Source organism: Macrobrachium nipponense, chromosome 30, assembly GCF_015104395.2.
Source record: "Macrobrachium nipponense isolate FS-2020 chromosome 30, ASM1510439v2, whole genome shotgun sequence".
NCBI lineage: Eukaryota > Metazoa > Arthropoda > Malacostraca > Decapoda > Palaemonidae > Macrobrachium > Macrobrachium nipponense.
Window position 1 is genome coordinate 10,081,339 of NC_087218.1, and position 15,000 is coordinate 10,096,338.

A 15,000-nucleotide genomic window follows, 5' to 3' on the forward strand; every position below is an offset into this window, starting at 1 on the left:
AACTAGTGTATACTAACCTAATGTACCATAACCTAACCTAACCTAACAGGCCATGTTACTTAGCCGAGAACGCTCCGGCGGCTGTCGGAATCGACTACAAAAGGGACATACTTCCGACAAATTACGACCCGAAGGATATTCAACTCTACTTTGCTGGCGAAGGACTCGTGCTGGGGGTGATTTCATTCATCGCGAACGTAATCGTGTAGCTTAGGACGCAGAGAATAAGTATGTAGCGCAAAATAGAACGTTGGACCCGCCAGGCAAATTTTCCCCTGTGTTTTAACCCTGTGAAATCGGCCGTTTCATTTGGCTATAGGTGGTTGTCTGGAACTGTGTAATGGACGAAAAGTTGTTCGAAAGCTAGTTAAATGTGAAGTAGTATAACCTCGGTCATGTATCCTATATATATAAATGATCATAAATAACAGAATCGAAATATATTTTTTGCGTGTACGCACTAGGAATCTATATATAAATGATCATAAATAACGGAATCAAAATATATCTTTGCGTGTACGCAATAGGAATCTATTTAAAGTGCACATATATTAATCAAAATTATATGAATCCATATACATATGTATAAACAAATCAGGTAGCCTATAATCAATCTGTTACCTTTTATCTTACCAATATCTGCAGTTATATATGAGTTAGTATATGGATTAATGAATCAGATATATAACATTTAGCATAAAAATCAACGAATCAATCAGCATAAACATTAATAATTTTATCAATTCATATATGAAATTTTTTATCAGTTAAAATATGATTTTTATCATGTTAATCTTCATTCTATGCAATTATCAGAGTACATTAGTATTTTCTGTAGCATATGTATCTTAATGAGATGAAGTGAAAAACTGTATCATTATATATCACGTGATCACTATTATTTACCAATATCATTGTTTTATATTTTATTACTTGAATCAATTCATGTACACAATGAATTTTCATTTACTTATATATATATATTCACATGGTGTCTGTATCACACTCCTATAAGTCAAATGCAAGTCAAGTTTGAGTAATATTCAGTAGTTGGTTTTGGTAGCTGACCGAGCTAATGTAAGTGTTTACATAATAAAAATATGGAATGTTAGTCCATATATATAAAAGACTAAAAATAAAGAGGTCAACCAGATTGCTTGCAGGAATGTGATCAGACTAGAGACGCTAAAGATGACGTATACAATAAGTATGTAGGCTAAGATAACATGCCGTCACCTGTAGTCATTCAATTGTTTATAAACTTTAGTCCAAGCTTCCTGCTTGAGACAAACACCGTGACCTATAGCTCAAGCGGCCTACGTGATCTGTTAGCGCGTGTCTTCATTTTGATTGTGTTCGTATGAAACTATGTCATCTGATAGTATGTTCATATGTTCGAGCTACTATCTGCTTCCTTCATAACTTGTAACAGAGATGTAGAACAGGCAGAACAGAGTTAGCTATCGTCATTAGAAGACCTGTATCTCTTTACCTAAGCTTTATCATGTAGAGAGAACAGAGGTAGCCATCATCATTGGCAGAAGCGATCAAGCTATCGTTATTAGAAGACTTGTACAATCATACCTGATCTTCACCATGTAAAACTTCAGAAGAATATATATATTTTTATACTTCGTGTTTTCTACAAGAACCTCCTCACCGAATCAACATGAGTTTAACACATCGTCGTCATAAACAAGAAGATAATCCCGACTTCGTAAGTGATCTACAAACCCCAAGACACTCCATTGAAGATGGAAGTGCAATACCAACCGACTTAGCGTAAGGTTATCGCAAGTCTAACATTACCTCATAGGGCGCCTTATCATACAAGGCACAAGCCCTAAAATATACGCGATAGCATTCCAGGATTGCTAGCATACAATTTGAGATTAACAACAGGTTAATTACAGTCAGTCGATGAAAAATAACGGCTAAAATTAATAAGCAACCAAAATGCTAGAGGAAAAATCAATTTTCATGGTACTAATACCTGATGCAGAGCTCTTGCTTGGTTCTACCTTTTAGTTTTCCATAGCCTAACATCCCAAATTTTCAACTGCGTCCCCATAATTGTTTGGCATAGGGCTTAGTAAACATGAAAATGACCAATCTGGATAAAAAATAACTTAATTCTTGTCTATAGAATAGTTCAACTATGGTTATTCAGCAACGGGACCAACGTCTTTACGCGACTTCCGAACCACGTCGAGAGTGAACTTCTATCACCAGAAATACACATCTCTCACTCCTCAATGGAATGGCCGAGAATCGAACCCACGACCACCGAGGTGGTAAGCAAACACCAAACCAACCACGCCACTAAGGCATCCAATGTATTTTGGCGTGTTTAGTACTGGTCCCCTGGGGATTAATTACAGTCGTCCGAATAAATATTACTTAAAATTCTTGTTCAGGAGGTAAAACTGCATAGAAAACCGCAACTGCCATAGTCTAGGCCGCCGCGGAATAGTACTGAAGAACTACCTCATTCAGCAATGAAAGGGAAACTGAAAGGAGGTTTGGAAGGTGTAACAGGAGGAAAACCTTGCAGTTGCACTATGTGAAAAAAACTGTTGGCGAGGATGAAATGTCAGATGGAAGAAAATATGAACGGAGGTACAGTAAAAGAAATGAAAGAGGTTGCAGCTAGGGGCTGAAGGGACGCTGCAAAAACCTTTAGTAGTAGGTAATGCCCACAGTGCATCGTGTGAGGTGCACTGACAGCACTATCCCCGTGTTTGGTGAGAACTTGAGAAATCAAAGAACACTAAATCTACTCTACGACGTTTATAATTACCCAGCAGCTAACAAATTGAGTACAGTGTCAATATTAGTCCAGTCTTAATCTTGAGGAACAAAAATCCTGGCCATATTACTAGTAATAACTATTGTTTTGGTTTTGCTTGGGGATATGAAAGGCAGACCAACAAACTATCACTTTCTAGTTGAATTACCTTCGTTGATTTTTTTAAAGTTGTTTAAAACAGTTGAATTTACTTTTTAATCCTTACCGGTACTTAACGTCGTTTACCTTCCTCAGGTAAGGCCTGCCTTTTGGCTAAGCCAGAACAGAAAGCCTTGATGGATTTTTTCAAATGAAAATGGCATTTACCATGTAGTATGTTCGTCGTTATTTCTTCAGGTATGGTCTAAATAGACCAGAAGTGTTGCTTATTAAATTTTACGAAAGTTCTGGTTCCCATGAGGTGTACTCTCAAACACAGTTAGGATAACACAGAACAAGACTGGCACTACAGCTACACAGTCTACACCACAAACAGACAGCACTAGCAGTACAGATACTACAGACAGTCTATACTCTACATTCTACACTACTCGCATGAGGTGCAGAAGAGCTTTATTCCATTTTTTATTAATTTATTTTTTTAGAATTTTAATCATCTTCAGCTGTATTTTATAATACTTCAAAGTATTCATTTTAATTCTTATCCATCACCCCATTTTCGCTACTACCCGGAAAAAATTAAGTGATGTTTCTAAACGAGATAATGCAAAATATTTCCACTTGACTTTTAACCCCCTCCAATTAACTCCTTTTCCTTAAAACTGAGGCAGTCACACAAACTTGCAAACCCAAATAATAGAGGAGAAATAATACAAGAGACTGATAATATTGCTGATAAATGTGATCTGACTTCATAACAAATGTAGGCTATAGTAGGTTAGTACGAACTGTGCAACAGATCACATGTAAACTGATTTAATTCATTTTTATCGTTATTCTATCAATGATTACTTAAATGTTAGCAACTGTTACTGGTGAAAGGGTAAGTAAGCCTTTCTTACAAAGACTACAGCATAAAAACGTGCAATTATTTTGTCTCCTTGCTGGGGATATAAAGGAAAAGTTAACCCATATTCGGCTGTTGAATTGTCTTGGGGAATCTGTCAGTCTTCCCTATTCAGTTCCATTACGCAGTGGCTTCTAGGACTTGCTGCTTTCTGGAAGGAAATGATGCAAATTAGCCATCGAAACGAAAAAATTGGATTAATGAATCTGAGAATTTAATTACGAAGACCCTGCTAGATACACACATAGTCAGGAAACTCTAAAATCATTGAAATTCAAGCGTCAAAATTAATCTAAACATAAATCAGTGTATAAAAAAGCCAGAATTTTGAAGAGATAAGCCAACGAACTAATTGTTTTTCGTATGGCATTAACAAATCCCATTGCTGGCCCTTTTTCAGAATCGTACCCTACAGACAGGCAGACAGACAAAACAATTCGAAAACAGTTGTTTTTAGGGAAAAAAACTTAATAGTTCTGGTTTTCTGCATATACGTATATGTTTCAGAACTACCGTAAATATCTATGTATACGAAGAATTTAACAGACTCTTCTGTAAAGTTAGTCATTTCCGTAAGTCTTTTCAGTAACTGTATGACTTGAAATTAGTTTTGAAATTGAATATAAAATGTCCATAAGTAAAAATAAAAAGAAAAAACTAAATATCATCAAACAATTCACTTTTCCTAATTAGGTAACTAAGAGATAGTATCCTTCTTAAACAAAAGTTATTCTAATAAGAAATTTATGTTGTGTACATGTGCCTAGAAACTTCTTTGAGTAAAAAGTTAAAAATCAGTGGTATTTCCAAGATTTTTTATTTTTATTTCTTTAATAGCACGAGATGTTAAAAATGACGCGAGAGTTCACCTGCATTTTCCTTGATTTTAATCCACGGCTGAACCTTGTCAGTTACAAAAGTCTGGTAAAACGTTCCAGTTATGAAATACACTCCAGCTGCTATAAGGAACGCCGTTCGCCATGCTGGTAAGGTTTCCTGGAAAAGAGACAGTGCTTGAAACACTACGCAGCTCATGGCTACAATTTTTCGTATGGTCATCGTTGACAGTGAGAGATAGTACTATACTGTCCTATCTCCTGGGACCTTAATTGGAACCTTTCTGTGATTTGTGAGACCTGGTCACCTCCTTAACAAACTGAACAAAAAGCTGACTCCCTTGACATACGTAATAGGAAATCTAATACGAATGGAGGTACAGTAAAATGAATGAAATGGGGTGCAGCAAAGAGCCTTCAGTAACGCCTATACGGTGCACCCCATGAGGTGCACTAACCCCTTACCTACAGGGAGTTCAGACTGAGGAGGTAACAAAACTGACGTACGTTTCCCATTATGATGCTCCCTGTGACCAGAGGAGCTAAGAATCCGGTAGCAGCCGAGGCCATGCAACCCATTCCTGTGATGACTCCCACTAGCGATTGAGGACATATATCCTGCTCTCCCACATGACCCCCGCTATTGGAGGCTCCAGTGATGCCCACTGCTATGCACAAGACTCCAACCGCCAGTGGTACATTGCAATTGACGAAACACATTACTACTAGTGCCAAGCCAGCACCGTACATTCCTTGAATGAGAAAGAAATATGAGAATGTGCTTTTGAAAACGCATACCCATTACACACACACACACACACACACACACAACACACACACACACACACAAATAGGTCATAATCTGTCAGCGGAGCTGAACTGCAACTATCATGTCTTACAGTTTAACCACACATTTCTTCCTTTCTTTATTTCTTACTTCCATCCTTAGCTCAATGGTAACACTGACATTCTCTCTCTCTCTCTCTCTCTCTCTCTCTCGTCTCTCTACTCTCTCGTTCTCTCTCTCTCTCTCTCTCTCTCTCTCTCTCACCTACTGCTGAAGAAATTCTGCGAGCAGTCAGAACTGAAATCCTTCCAGAAATAGTCAGTCCACTGATAAAGATTCCCCATACCATGCTGAAGGATGATTGCAATGTGTAAGGCAAAGATGATAGCAACCCATTCTGAAAGTCAAAATACGTATAGTAACAATAACTATTTTGATCGAAGTATGCATCAATTAGAATATGCTAGACACCCTTCAAAGTCCGTTTTCTATTATGGAAAGCTAATCTAATAGAAAAGTATGACAGGTAATATTTGAAGGGTAAGGTAATTCATATACTTAGAATTGTGAACACTATAGATGACTTCCAAGCCAGACTATTTTTATCTGTTGCTTGAAAACTACCGCTTAAAATCATTGGGATGATAATTAAAGATACAGACCTTTTTAATCCTACATACAATAGTAAGTAACCAGCATAAGGCTTATTGTAAATTTGAAATATTTCATTTCAGTATCCAACTGGGGATCATCCGCAGAAAATACCCATTACTGTCTTATTCAGCATTATAAGTTCCAGGCTCGATGCTCAAAGCGGGGGAAACGTCCCCATGAATGACCTCCATATTCATAATTTAAAAAAGAGGCAGAGTGGTACTATTAGTGGTAAGAACAGGAACCTGGGAGGGCATCAATGTCATTCATGCATAAAGGGAGGACTCATAAAAAAACTCGTCATAAATAAAAAAAAAAAAATGTAAACCTAGTAATATTGTCGACTTGTGGACCGAGTTACAGCTTGTAGTTTTGAAGATTCCCAAACAGCCCGTGTCGGTCAGCGTAGAACTGTGTTAGCGGTATAAGCTTATATTTCAGAATATGTAACTCAATGATGCACAAAGCTATTCCCTTTTTATGAAGCTTTTAGTGAAAGGGAACATAAATAAGCAAGCTCACCTTGTTAAGGTCAAGATGCTGGATGTTGCTCAGGTAGGTAGGCATCTCCGAAGACAGCAAGTAGTAGCCAAAGTTGTCTCCTATGTGGAACGACACGAGCGCCCAAAAGGGGAGAGAAGTCAGGACACGCTTGAAGTCGATGTCTTTTAACTACGAATAAAAAGAAAAAGAAGGCATGTTATTACTGATACTCATGCTGAAATAGGGAAGAAGTGTTCATACCAGCAAGTTTGATGAAGAAGTGCACTGACAATGTGTGATAAGACGAGTTATGAGAAGTAAAACATTGTAGGCCTATCTTCTGGCGACCTTGTTTTGGTATAAACAGTCGACAGACTATGAGCCCTTGCATTAAACCGTGGCATGGATAAACAAAACTGATTGCAAACTTACTCTAAACATATCTGCACGATGTACAGCTTCACTTCGGCCTATCTTATCTCATGGGAATGGTGTGAAAGCTAACGCTAAAATAAATTCCCTTCCAATTTTTTTTTCTCTCAGTCTCTCTCTCATGCTCCTTAGCTACTGTGTAGGTACAGTGATAGCCGGTTCTTGATTCTGGTATAAAAACTGCACCACAAGTAGAAAATACACAGTTTTGGTCAACTCAGGCGGTCGCGAAATACAATAAGAATTTCACAAACGCACACACAAAAGACAGAAGCGAGGTAAAACAAAACAGCAATAGTCAACATACCATATTTCTATTTCGAGCATCGGCAGTCATTCCTGGAGCTACGTTCTTTGGATCTTCCTTAATCAGTGAGAACCACATAACGCCCCAGAGAATCCCTGCTACCCCGAAGACGTAGAATACCGACGGCCAGCCTCCCAGAAAGCTGGAACTAGCCAAGACTCCTCCAAGAGCCATTGAGAAGACGTTTCCCAACGTATCGCCTGTAAATATAGTCAGAGCCTCCTTACTGCAATAGGAGTATCCGAATAGTATGCTATCATCGATTTCTTCCTTCATTCAAAACGTACAATGCGCCATTACCCTAATCCAGTGGTCTTCAATCTGTGGGCCATGGGTTGATTATCAAGTGGGCCACGAAAAAAGTATAGAAATTAAAGGTAAATAAACAATATATTTTTTTTATCCGGACCTATAATTATAAATAAACAGTATATGTAAAATATGGAAATAAATATATTTTCTTTTTCTTATTCTTTCCCAGTAATTGTTCACTGGTTGATTTTTAGATCATGAAAATGGTCATGAAAAGATTCTGAGCATATTTGTATACTGAATTTATGAAAATCTATATTTTGAATTTATGGTAATAACATGTAATAAAATCCCAGTTCCAGGAACTATAATGTATTTTGAACTTATCAATTCCTACTCTAAATCTGAAGTAGTGGGCCATGGGTATTTGGGGATATCTAAAGTAGGCCATGACCTCAAAACGTTTGAAGACCACTTCCCTAATCTCACAAACCAAAAAGCAAATAAGGGTAGTGAGTTACACTAGCAATCAATTGTTGGGAGAGGGTGGAGAGTAAGACGGAAGAAAAAGAATATGAAAGCAGGTACAGTAAAGGGAACGAAAGGGGTTGCACGCTGCTAAGAACCTCAAGTAATGCCTATACAATGCACAGCATGATGTACACTGACGGCACTAACCCCGCCCCCTCCCTTCGGAAAGGTATTATCACAAAGAACTTTGCCAAAAAAATATTCAGACCTCGTTTCCACTGGCCCTCTTTTAAAAATATACAGAAAAAATATATAGTACCTATCCACGGAAGTCCATGCAGGTAATCGAACGTTATTTTTAAACTCTCTCTCTCTCTCTGTATTAGCAAAGGAGTACTACAAACTTCATCTCTTACCAGCTACGGTAATGGAGTAGTATTTAGTCCTGAGGTGTGGCGGTATCCTGGACAGCATCAAGGAGTTGAGAGCAGGGTACAGAGGGCTCTGGAAGTGTTGACAGGAGTATTTATCGTCTTACTTTGCCCTCAGAGTAGAGGAGAAATAAGGTATCTTCTCCCACTTAAAGGGAGATGATTTTTATCTGCCTACATACAAAAACCGTGTGTTTCCTACTCATGGGAAAATGCTGTTCTAAATAAGCATTTGAAGATGGGTTTGTATTGCTTAATGGTTAATAGAATGATTATATTTTGGATGCCTGTGGTCCATTATTTACTGGTTCGTCTATCATTTTCGGTGCATTTTCACATCGTAGACTATTGCAACCAGGAAGTATTAATGCAAGACATGGATTAAGGCTAAAACTGTATATGAAATAAGCCAGAATATCAACTTGCAAAGGATAGAATGCTTAGGTGATAAGAAATAGATGTTTAACATTACCTTTCTAAGATGGTAACAGCAGCGTAGTACCTGTACCTACCTGGATCAAACCGCTGAGAACTTTGTTGGTGATCAACAGCCAAACAGACGTGCGAACTGAGACGGGAGCCAGCACACTGAGGATCGACATTCCCAAGTTACTGACGCCGTACATGAGGCGCCCGCCGAAGTGATCCACCACCAGTCCTGCGACAAAACACGACGACAAGTATCCGTAGAAGTGCGCCCCGAGCACCAAGCCTTGCAGCTGTTCATCCCAGTCGAATTCGCCTTCCTGCAACGCGAAAAGTCCAGCGGATTAGCAACTTCTTTCGGGGAGCGGTGTGGAATATACACTACAATTTAGGCCAAGTGCTGGGACCTATATGATGTTATTCAGCGTTTTAAGAGAAAATGGGACTAGAAATGTATGAAAGTTGTAACAGGAGGAAAACCTTAAAGCAGTTGCACTATGAAGCAATTGTTAGGAGAGGGTTGGGAGTGAGATGGAAGGAAGAGAATATGAATGCAGGTACAGTAAAAGGAATGTCAGTTTTAAGCCCGGTACACACTATGCATCATGATGCTCGCAGTGTTAGATGGATGCGTTGAAAACGACTTTTTCAACACGAAGCCGCATCACCAACGTGTTGATGGGTCGGAGCCATTTCATTACTCAGCTCAGTGTTGCACTATCATTCAGAAGAGGAGGGCGCGTCCGCTCTCCACCACCCGCCAAACCCCTTGAGTGGACAATGACTAACACAATACATTTTATTGAATTACTGAAGGAACATCCATCTGTTTGGAACATCAAATGCAAGCATTACAAGATGAGAAACATCAGGAGTGCAAGCTTGGAAACCATAAAATCAGAGTTATCGAGTTTTGTAAACTGTACATTGCGGAATGAAGACATTACTAAAAAGCTGCACACCCTGAAGACACAATTCTACAGGAGAATGTTTGTAATCAAAGCATCACAGAATTCTGGAGCTGGCACGGAAGATCTCTACACTCCAAAGTTATGGTGTTTTGATGAGCTGCGTTTCCTGTAATAAAAAAATATTTGTGTACTTTGTAGTACCTATATTTGAACCTTACTCTCAAATAATCCTCCCTAAGGACATTATAGATGGCTTCACAGGTTTCGGGGATGATTAGACCGAGGCTCTGTTTTGAAATCCTGGTTGAATATTGGAGGCTTGCATACGATCCTCCAGCTGCAAGAACGAGCTCCTGGTGATATGTTGTCTCGAAAGCTGGTGTCCTGCTTACAAATGTATGGTTCAATTTTTTCCAACAATTTATAAAATGCAAGGATTGGCATTCTTGTGTAATTTTCAAAGTCTGTTGGATTTTCGACTTGTAGCTCAAAAAATATTTCATTGAAGTTTCCCTTTAAAGGTCGCCGAGAAAGCCATTGCTTACACCACAAGGCTCTACGTTTCTTCCTCAAAAGTTTCTTTTTTGCAGCAGACAGAGCAACTACACCCCACAGTAGAGTCTCCTGGCAAAGTACATCATCGGCAGACATCCTGCCGTTGAAAGCTAAACTGCGAGAACAAGTGAGCTATTAATTTTATTCAACACCACTACTGCATCACGTAGCTTATACATGATGGCATAGTGTGTACCATGCTTTAGACGCATATAATACAATGGCTAAAAATTTTGGACTCAATTTCGTATAATATGGTTAGAAGGTCACTGTATTTAGGGATGAGCATAGTATAAGAGGTCCAAAAGATGCAATATTACGACATTTTTGGCTTCATTTCTTTTCGAAATGTGGCCTTATATAATCCAGAGCAAGAACTAATTGAACTCGAGTCCTTTTCCTCCAGTAACTACTGCTTCTTACCTCACGGGCTTAGCAAGCCTTCTGTAGGTTGCTGCAAGCTACCAGTGGTATTTAAGACAAAATATAAGTACTTGACGCATTACTTTAGTATTAATAATGAATAAAGTTAGAACGCCGCGTTGTATAAGGTGGACTCGAAGCCCACCGTGGAAACAATGTCTTTATTTCTTGCTTACTCGGATGCCAAGGTTTTCAGTCCTATTTTCAATGTTGTGGAATGTGTGTGTACATTTGTGAGTTCGGGCATAAAGTCACCAGCGTTTTGCCAAAACAAACGTCAGTGTGATTCACCTTTTCTAGACCGAGGGTACAGTTGGCACAAGGCGGCACTGGACAAACATCGACGTGATTCTCAGCCCCGTGACCGTGAGTCGAACTGGAATTAGAGGACACCATTGCAACGATTGCGACGGAGAGACTTCCTCTGATCATAAAAGCCATGCATTGGCCCATTAAAGTCATCAAGACAAGCGTGTGCCGATCAGTCCAGCCACGATCTTCTGAAAGAAACAATGATGAATTGGATCCACAGTTTTTCCACCGAGAACCAGAGGTCGACATTATTATGACAACTACGGTCTATAGGTATACCTAGACCGTCATGACGACATTGTATCTCCATCCAGCAGAGGCATAGCCAGGAATGTTTACTGAACGGGGTAGGGGTAGTCTGGGCAAGTGGTAGAATACTATTTCCTGGGGTACTCCTTTTTTAAAATATCATTATCCCCGTAGGGAGCTTGGTGTGTCAGTTAACCCAAGGTGGTTATAAGTAAGGTGGTTGCATCTAGAGCAAAGGAAATTGACTCATCGGCATCTCTTGCCTGCCTAGGCCACGCCCCCTTTACACCAGGGATGTGCGTTGTTGGCAGGCTTGTTGTAATTGTGATTGTAATTTAATTGAAATGTAATTATTTGCAGATTTTAAAGGTAATTGTAATCTTACTTTAATTCTATTTAATATTAATTTTAGTTGTATTTGTAATTTGATAACAGGACTGGTATTATAATTGGAACTGTAATTGACATAAAGCATAATGTAATTACTCCAAGCCTGACTGACGGAAATTCGTCTGCTAAGCAGATGAAGAGCCATATTACAGATATGACGTCATCTGCGGAAATATTTCTTGGTAAGCAATGAAAATTTACTAATTTCCATAAGTTTGTCTGATTTTTGTGGCACAAGACACCATAATTTAGCTATGTTGAAATGTCAACATAGTTAAAAAAGACCACCTTCCTGCTTTGACTAGTGAAAGACAACAAGCATGATATAAATGGGGAGGAGCTTAGTGACGTCATTCATAGCTAACCAATCAAGATAAAGAAGTACTTTTCATGTACGGCTTGGTTTTTATTGTTTTTTATTTTTTAATCATTGACATCATCAGTATCAGAAGTGCAACAAAGAATCTAAACTTTCCTTTAAGCTTGCAAAGCTATTCTTATTATAGCAAAACTTAAAAAACAAACAGGTAGAAATCATATTTTGATTTGTTACCATAGCGTTCAATGGGGATGACACTACCTCTTTCTCTAGATACCTTGAGTTAACCTCACGAGGTGCACCCTATAGGCCTAGACATTACTAAATGGTGTTTACATCATCCCATAGCAACACCCACAGTTTGGTCTTTTACTTTACCTCCGTTCCCACTTCTTTTCTTCACTTTTGCTGTCCAACACCTCTAACTGTTACTTCTTAGTGCAACTGTGGATTCCCTCCCCCAGTTCCACCTTTAGATCCGTATACTTCATCTCCTTGATTCTCTGGTTCTCTTTATCCACTTCTCCAACCGCCTCTTATCACTGCCCTGAACACTAAATGACCGGAAGTGTCTCTGTGCTTGCCTTTATAGCCTAAATTTTATAATGAATATGAAGGTTACGATGGCTGCTTATATTTGGTCAGTTACCATGCTATTTCTTCTATATACATTATCATGTAGGTCTCCATTACTCTGCGTAAGTAAAGTCGTACTGCATGTTTGCTTGACAGAAGGAACGAACCCGAGAAGGCAAATGAATTATTTTTTACAATACTGTTAAAGATAAATTGAATATAGAATTTAGGCCAAAGGCCAAGCACTGTGACCTATTAGGTCATTCATCGCTGAAACGGAAACTGATGCTAAAAGGCGTGAAAGGTGCAACAGGAGGAAAACCTCAAAGCAGTTGCGCTATGAATCAATTGTTAGGGGAGAGTGGAAAGTAAGATGGAAGAAAGAGAATATGAGAGGTACAGTAAAATGAATGACAGGGGGTTGCAGCTAGGGGCCGAAGGCACACTGCAAAGAACCTTAAGTAATGCCTACATTGCACCGCATGAGGTGCTCTGACGGCATTGCCCCTCTACGGGTGTACTACAGAAGTGGCCTTCTTGGTTGTGTCCATATTTCGTTGTAGCCATAAATAAGAGGGAAATATTTTTCTTCATATTTACCTGCAGTCTCATCTTTTTGTTCTTCCGCTGGATGGTGTTGTTTATCATCTGGTAGACCAACCGAGAGTACAGAACTCACCTTCCAGTCTTTTGGCTTTTCGTCACTCTTGTCCTGAATTCAGATCAAATTAGAGCATCATTAAACACTGGTTAAATGGGGGTTAACAGTTAACTGGGTCCGTTGCCAAGGTAATTCTTACAAACACCCAGGTTTTTCACCAAACTGTTGTTTTGCTATTTGTTACCACTAACTCCCACTAACGGTGAGCCACTTTTCGTATCTCACACTCATGTTCCTTCATTTAACGTTTTTTCCATTATTTTCTCATCATCTCACTGAAAGATGCAACACCCTTTCTTTCCTCATGTCATCTTTAACAGCAAGTCAGTTACTCTCCCATGAGCCTTATAACAGACACAGACACTTCAACTTCATTGTACATCCCCAACTTCATCCAAAATAAACTATCGATCGGTTCTTTCAAAAACTTCCCATTTCCATGTGTACACTCGACAAGAAAAGTGAAGATACAGTTATAATTAGCTTTCTTTCATCGAATTTCCCATTTGTTTTTTACTGAAAAGACATAATATTGCTAAATTTACTCTAGAATATGAAAATACACTGTAAATTATATCTTATAAGTTAAAACTGCAAAACAGATGGATTCATTCATAGAGATCTGGTAGATAGAATGTGAATTTCTGATTGTAGTACTATGTATCACGATGACAATATTTACTCGTTTCCCTTCATGAACGGGGATATTATTGCATCATCGTAAGTGGTGAATGCAATTATTTTAGTTTTTACAAACTCATGTTTGTATTCCAAAGCGATTAAAGTTAGCTGACGTCAATGACAGTCAATGTTGCGACGGTTAAGGTAGGTTAGGCAAATCTAGTTGCATCCGCAAGAGCGTTTTCTATGATGTGAAGAGGAGCCCTAGAACTTCGAGCGGGAAAGCACACTCAGTGGATACTGGCTACGTAACGGATTTCACACTTTGATTACTTTGACGTTGACATGGATATAATGCTAGTTGCTGTTTACAAAGCTACTGTCTTTCAACATAAATCCCTATCAAGGTTAGCATGTCAGCTCAAAGATTTTCTGGCTATATGCTCCCATTACAAAGCAGTTCGTAGTAGCCTACAGCCCTACACCGACTGCATTTCTTTGCCGCGAGGTTGAAAGATCTCCCAACACATCAGCATTTTTTGCACGATATAAAACTTTAATTGCCTGTGCAATACATATTGAGTTATTTGTGGTAATAAATATTTTTTTCTTAACACGGCTTTTTTCGTGAATGATTTTTGGATGAAACCGGATTTTCAAAAGTACAGACTATATCAAGAGCGCAAGAATGACCGCAGCCTGTCTAAAATTTTCCACGTCTGTTAACAATCTCTCTCTCTCTCTCTCTCTCTCTCTCTCTCTCTCTCTCTCTCTCTCTACTTCTAAAACATACTTTAAAAATATATATTACCAATCAATCTCCCAAAGAAAATATAATGAAATTATGTAGTTATAAATAGGCCTAAGCTTTCACGTAAGCAGATTTTGCTCTCTCTCTCTCTCTCTCTCTCTCTCTCTCTCTCTCTCTCTCTCTCTCTCTCTCTCTCTCTCCACTTCTAAAACATGCTTTAAAAATATATATTACCAATCAATCTCCCAAAGAAAATATAACGAAATTAAGTAGTTATAAATAGGCCTAAGCTTTCACGTAAGCAGACTTTGCTCTCTCTCTCTCTCTCTCTCTCTCTC

At 38.7% G+C, this 15,000-nt stretch overlaps 1 protein-coding gene across 4 annotated transcripts in view; it reads right to left on the reverse strand.

Moving 5' to 3' along the window:
• Window positions 1-3,629: 3,629 nt before the first annotated feature.
• The window catches only part of LOC135202260 (putative inorganic phosphate cotransporter), a 71,282-nt gene continuing 59,911 nt past the window's right edge, over window positions 3,630-15,000 (reverse strand). For 2 of the 4 annotated variants that reach the window (XM_064231556.1, XM_064231555.1), the window contains 10 exons: window positions 13,230-13,341; window positions 11,075-11,283; window positions 8,981-9,214; window positions 8,454-8,541; window positions 7,315-7,514; window positions 6,615-6,764; window positions 5,703-5,835; window positions 5,159-5,403; window positions 4,685-4,811; window positions 3,630-3,966 (listed from right to left, as the gene is read on the reverse strand). In XM_064231556.1, coding sequence (XP_064087626.1) covers window positions 3,950-3,966; window positions 4,685-4,811; window positions 5,159-5,403; window positions 5,703-5,835; window positions 6,615-6,764; window positions 7,315-7,514; window positions 8,454-8,541; window positions 8,981-9,214; window positions 11,075-11,283; window positions 13,230-13,341 — 1,515 coding nt within the window. In that variant the 3' untranslated portion in view covers window positions 3,630-3,949. Of the gene's footprint in view, window positions 3,967-4,684; window positions 4,812-5,158; window positions 5,404-5,702; window positions 5,836-6,614; window positions 6,765-7,314; window positions 7,515-8,453; window positions 8,542-8,980; window positions 9,215-11,074; window positions 11,284-13,229; window positions 13,342-15,000 lie in introns of those variants that run through there. The other 2 variants (XM_064231557.1, XM_064231558.1) reach the window with 2 other exon arrangements.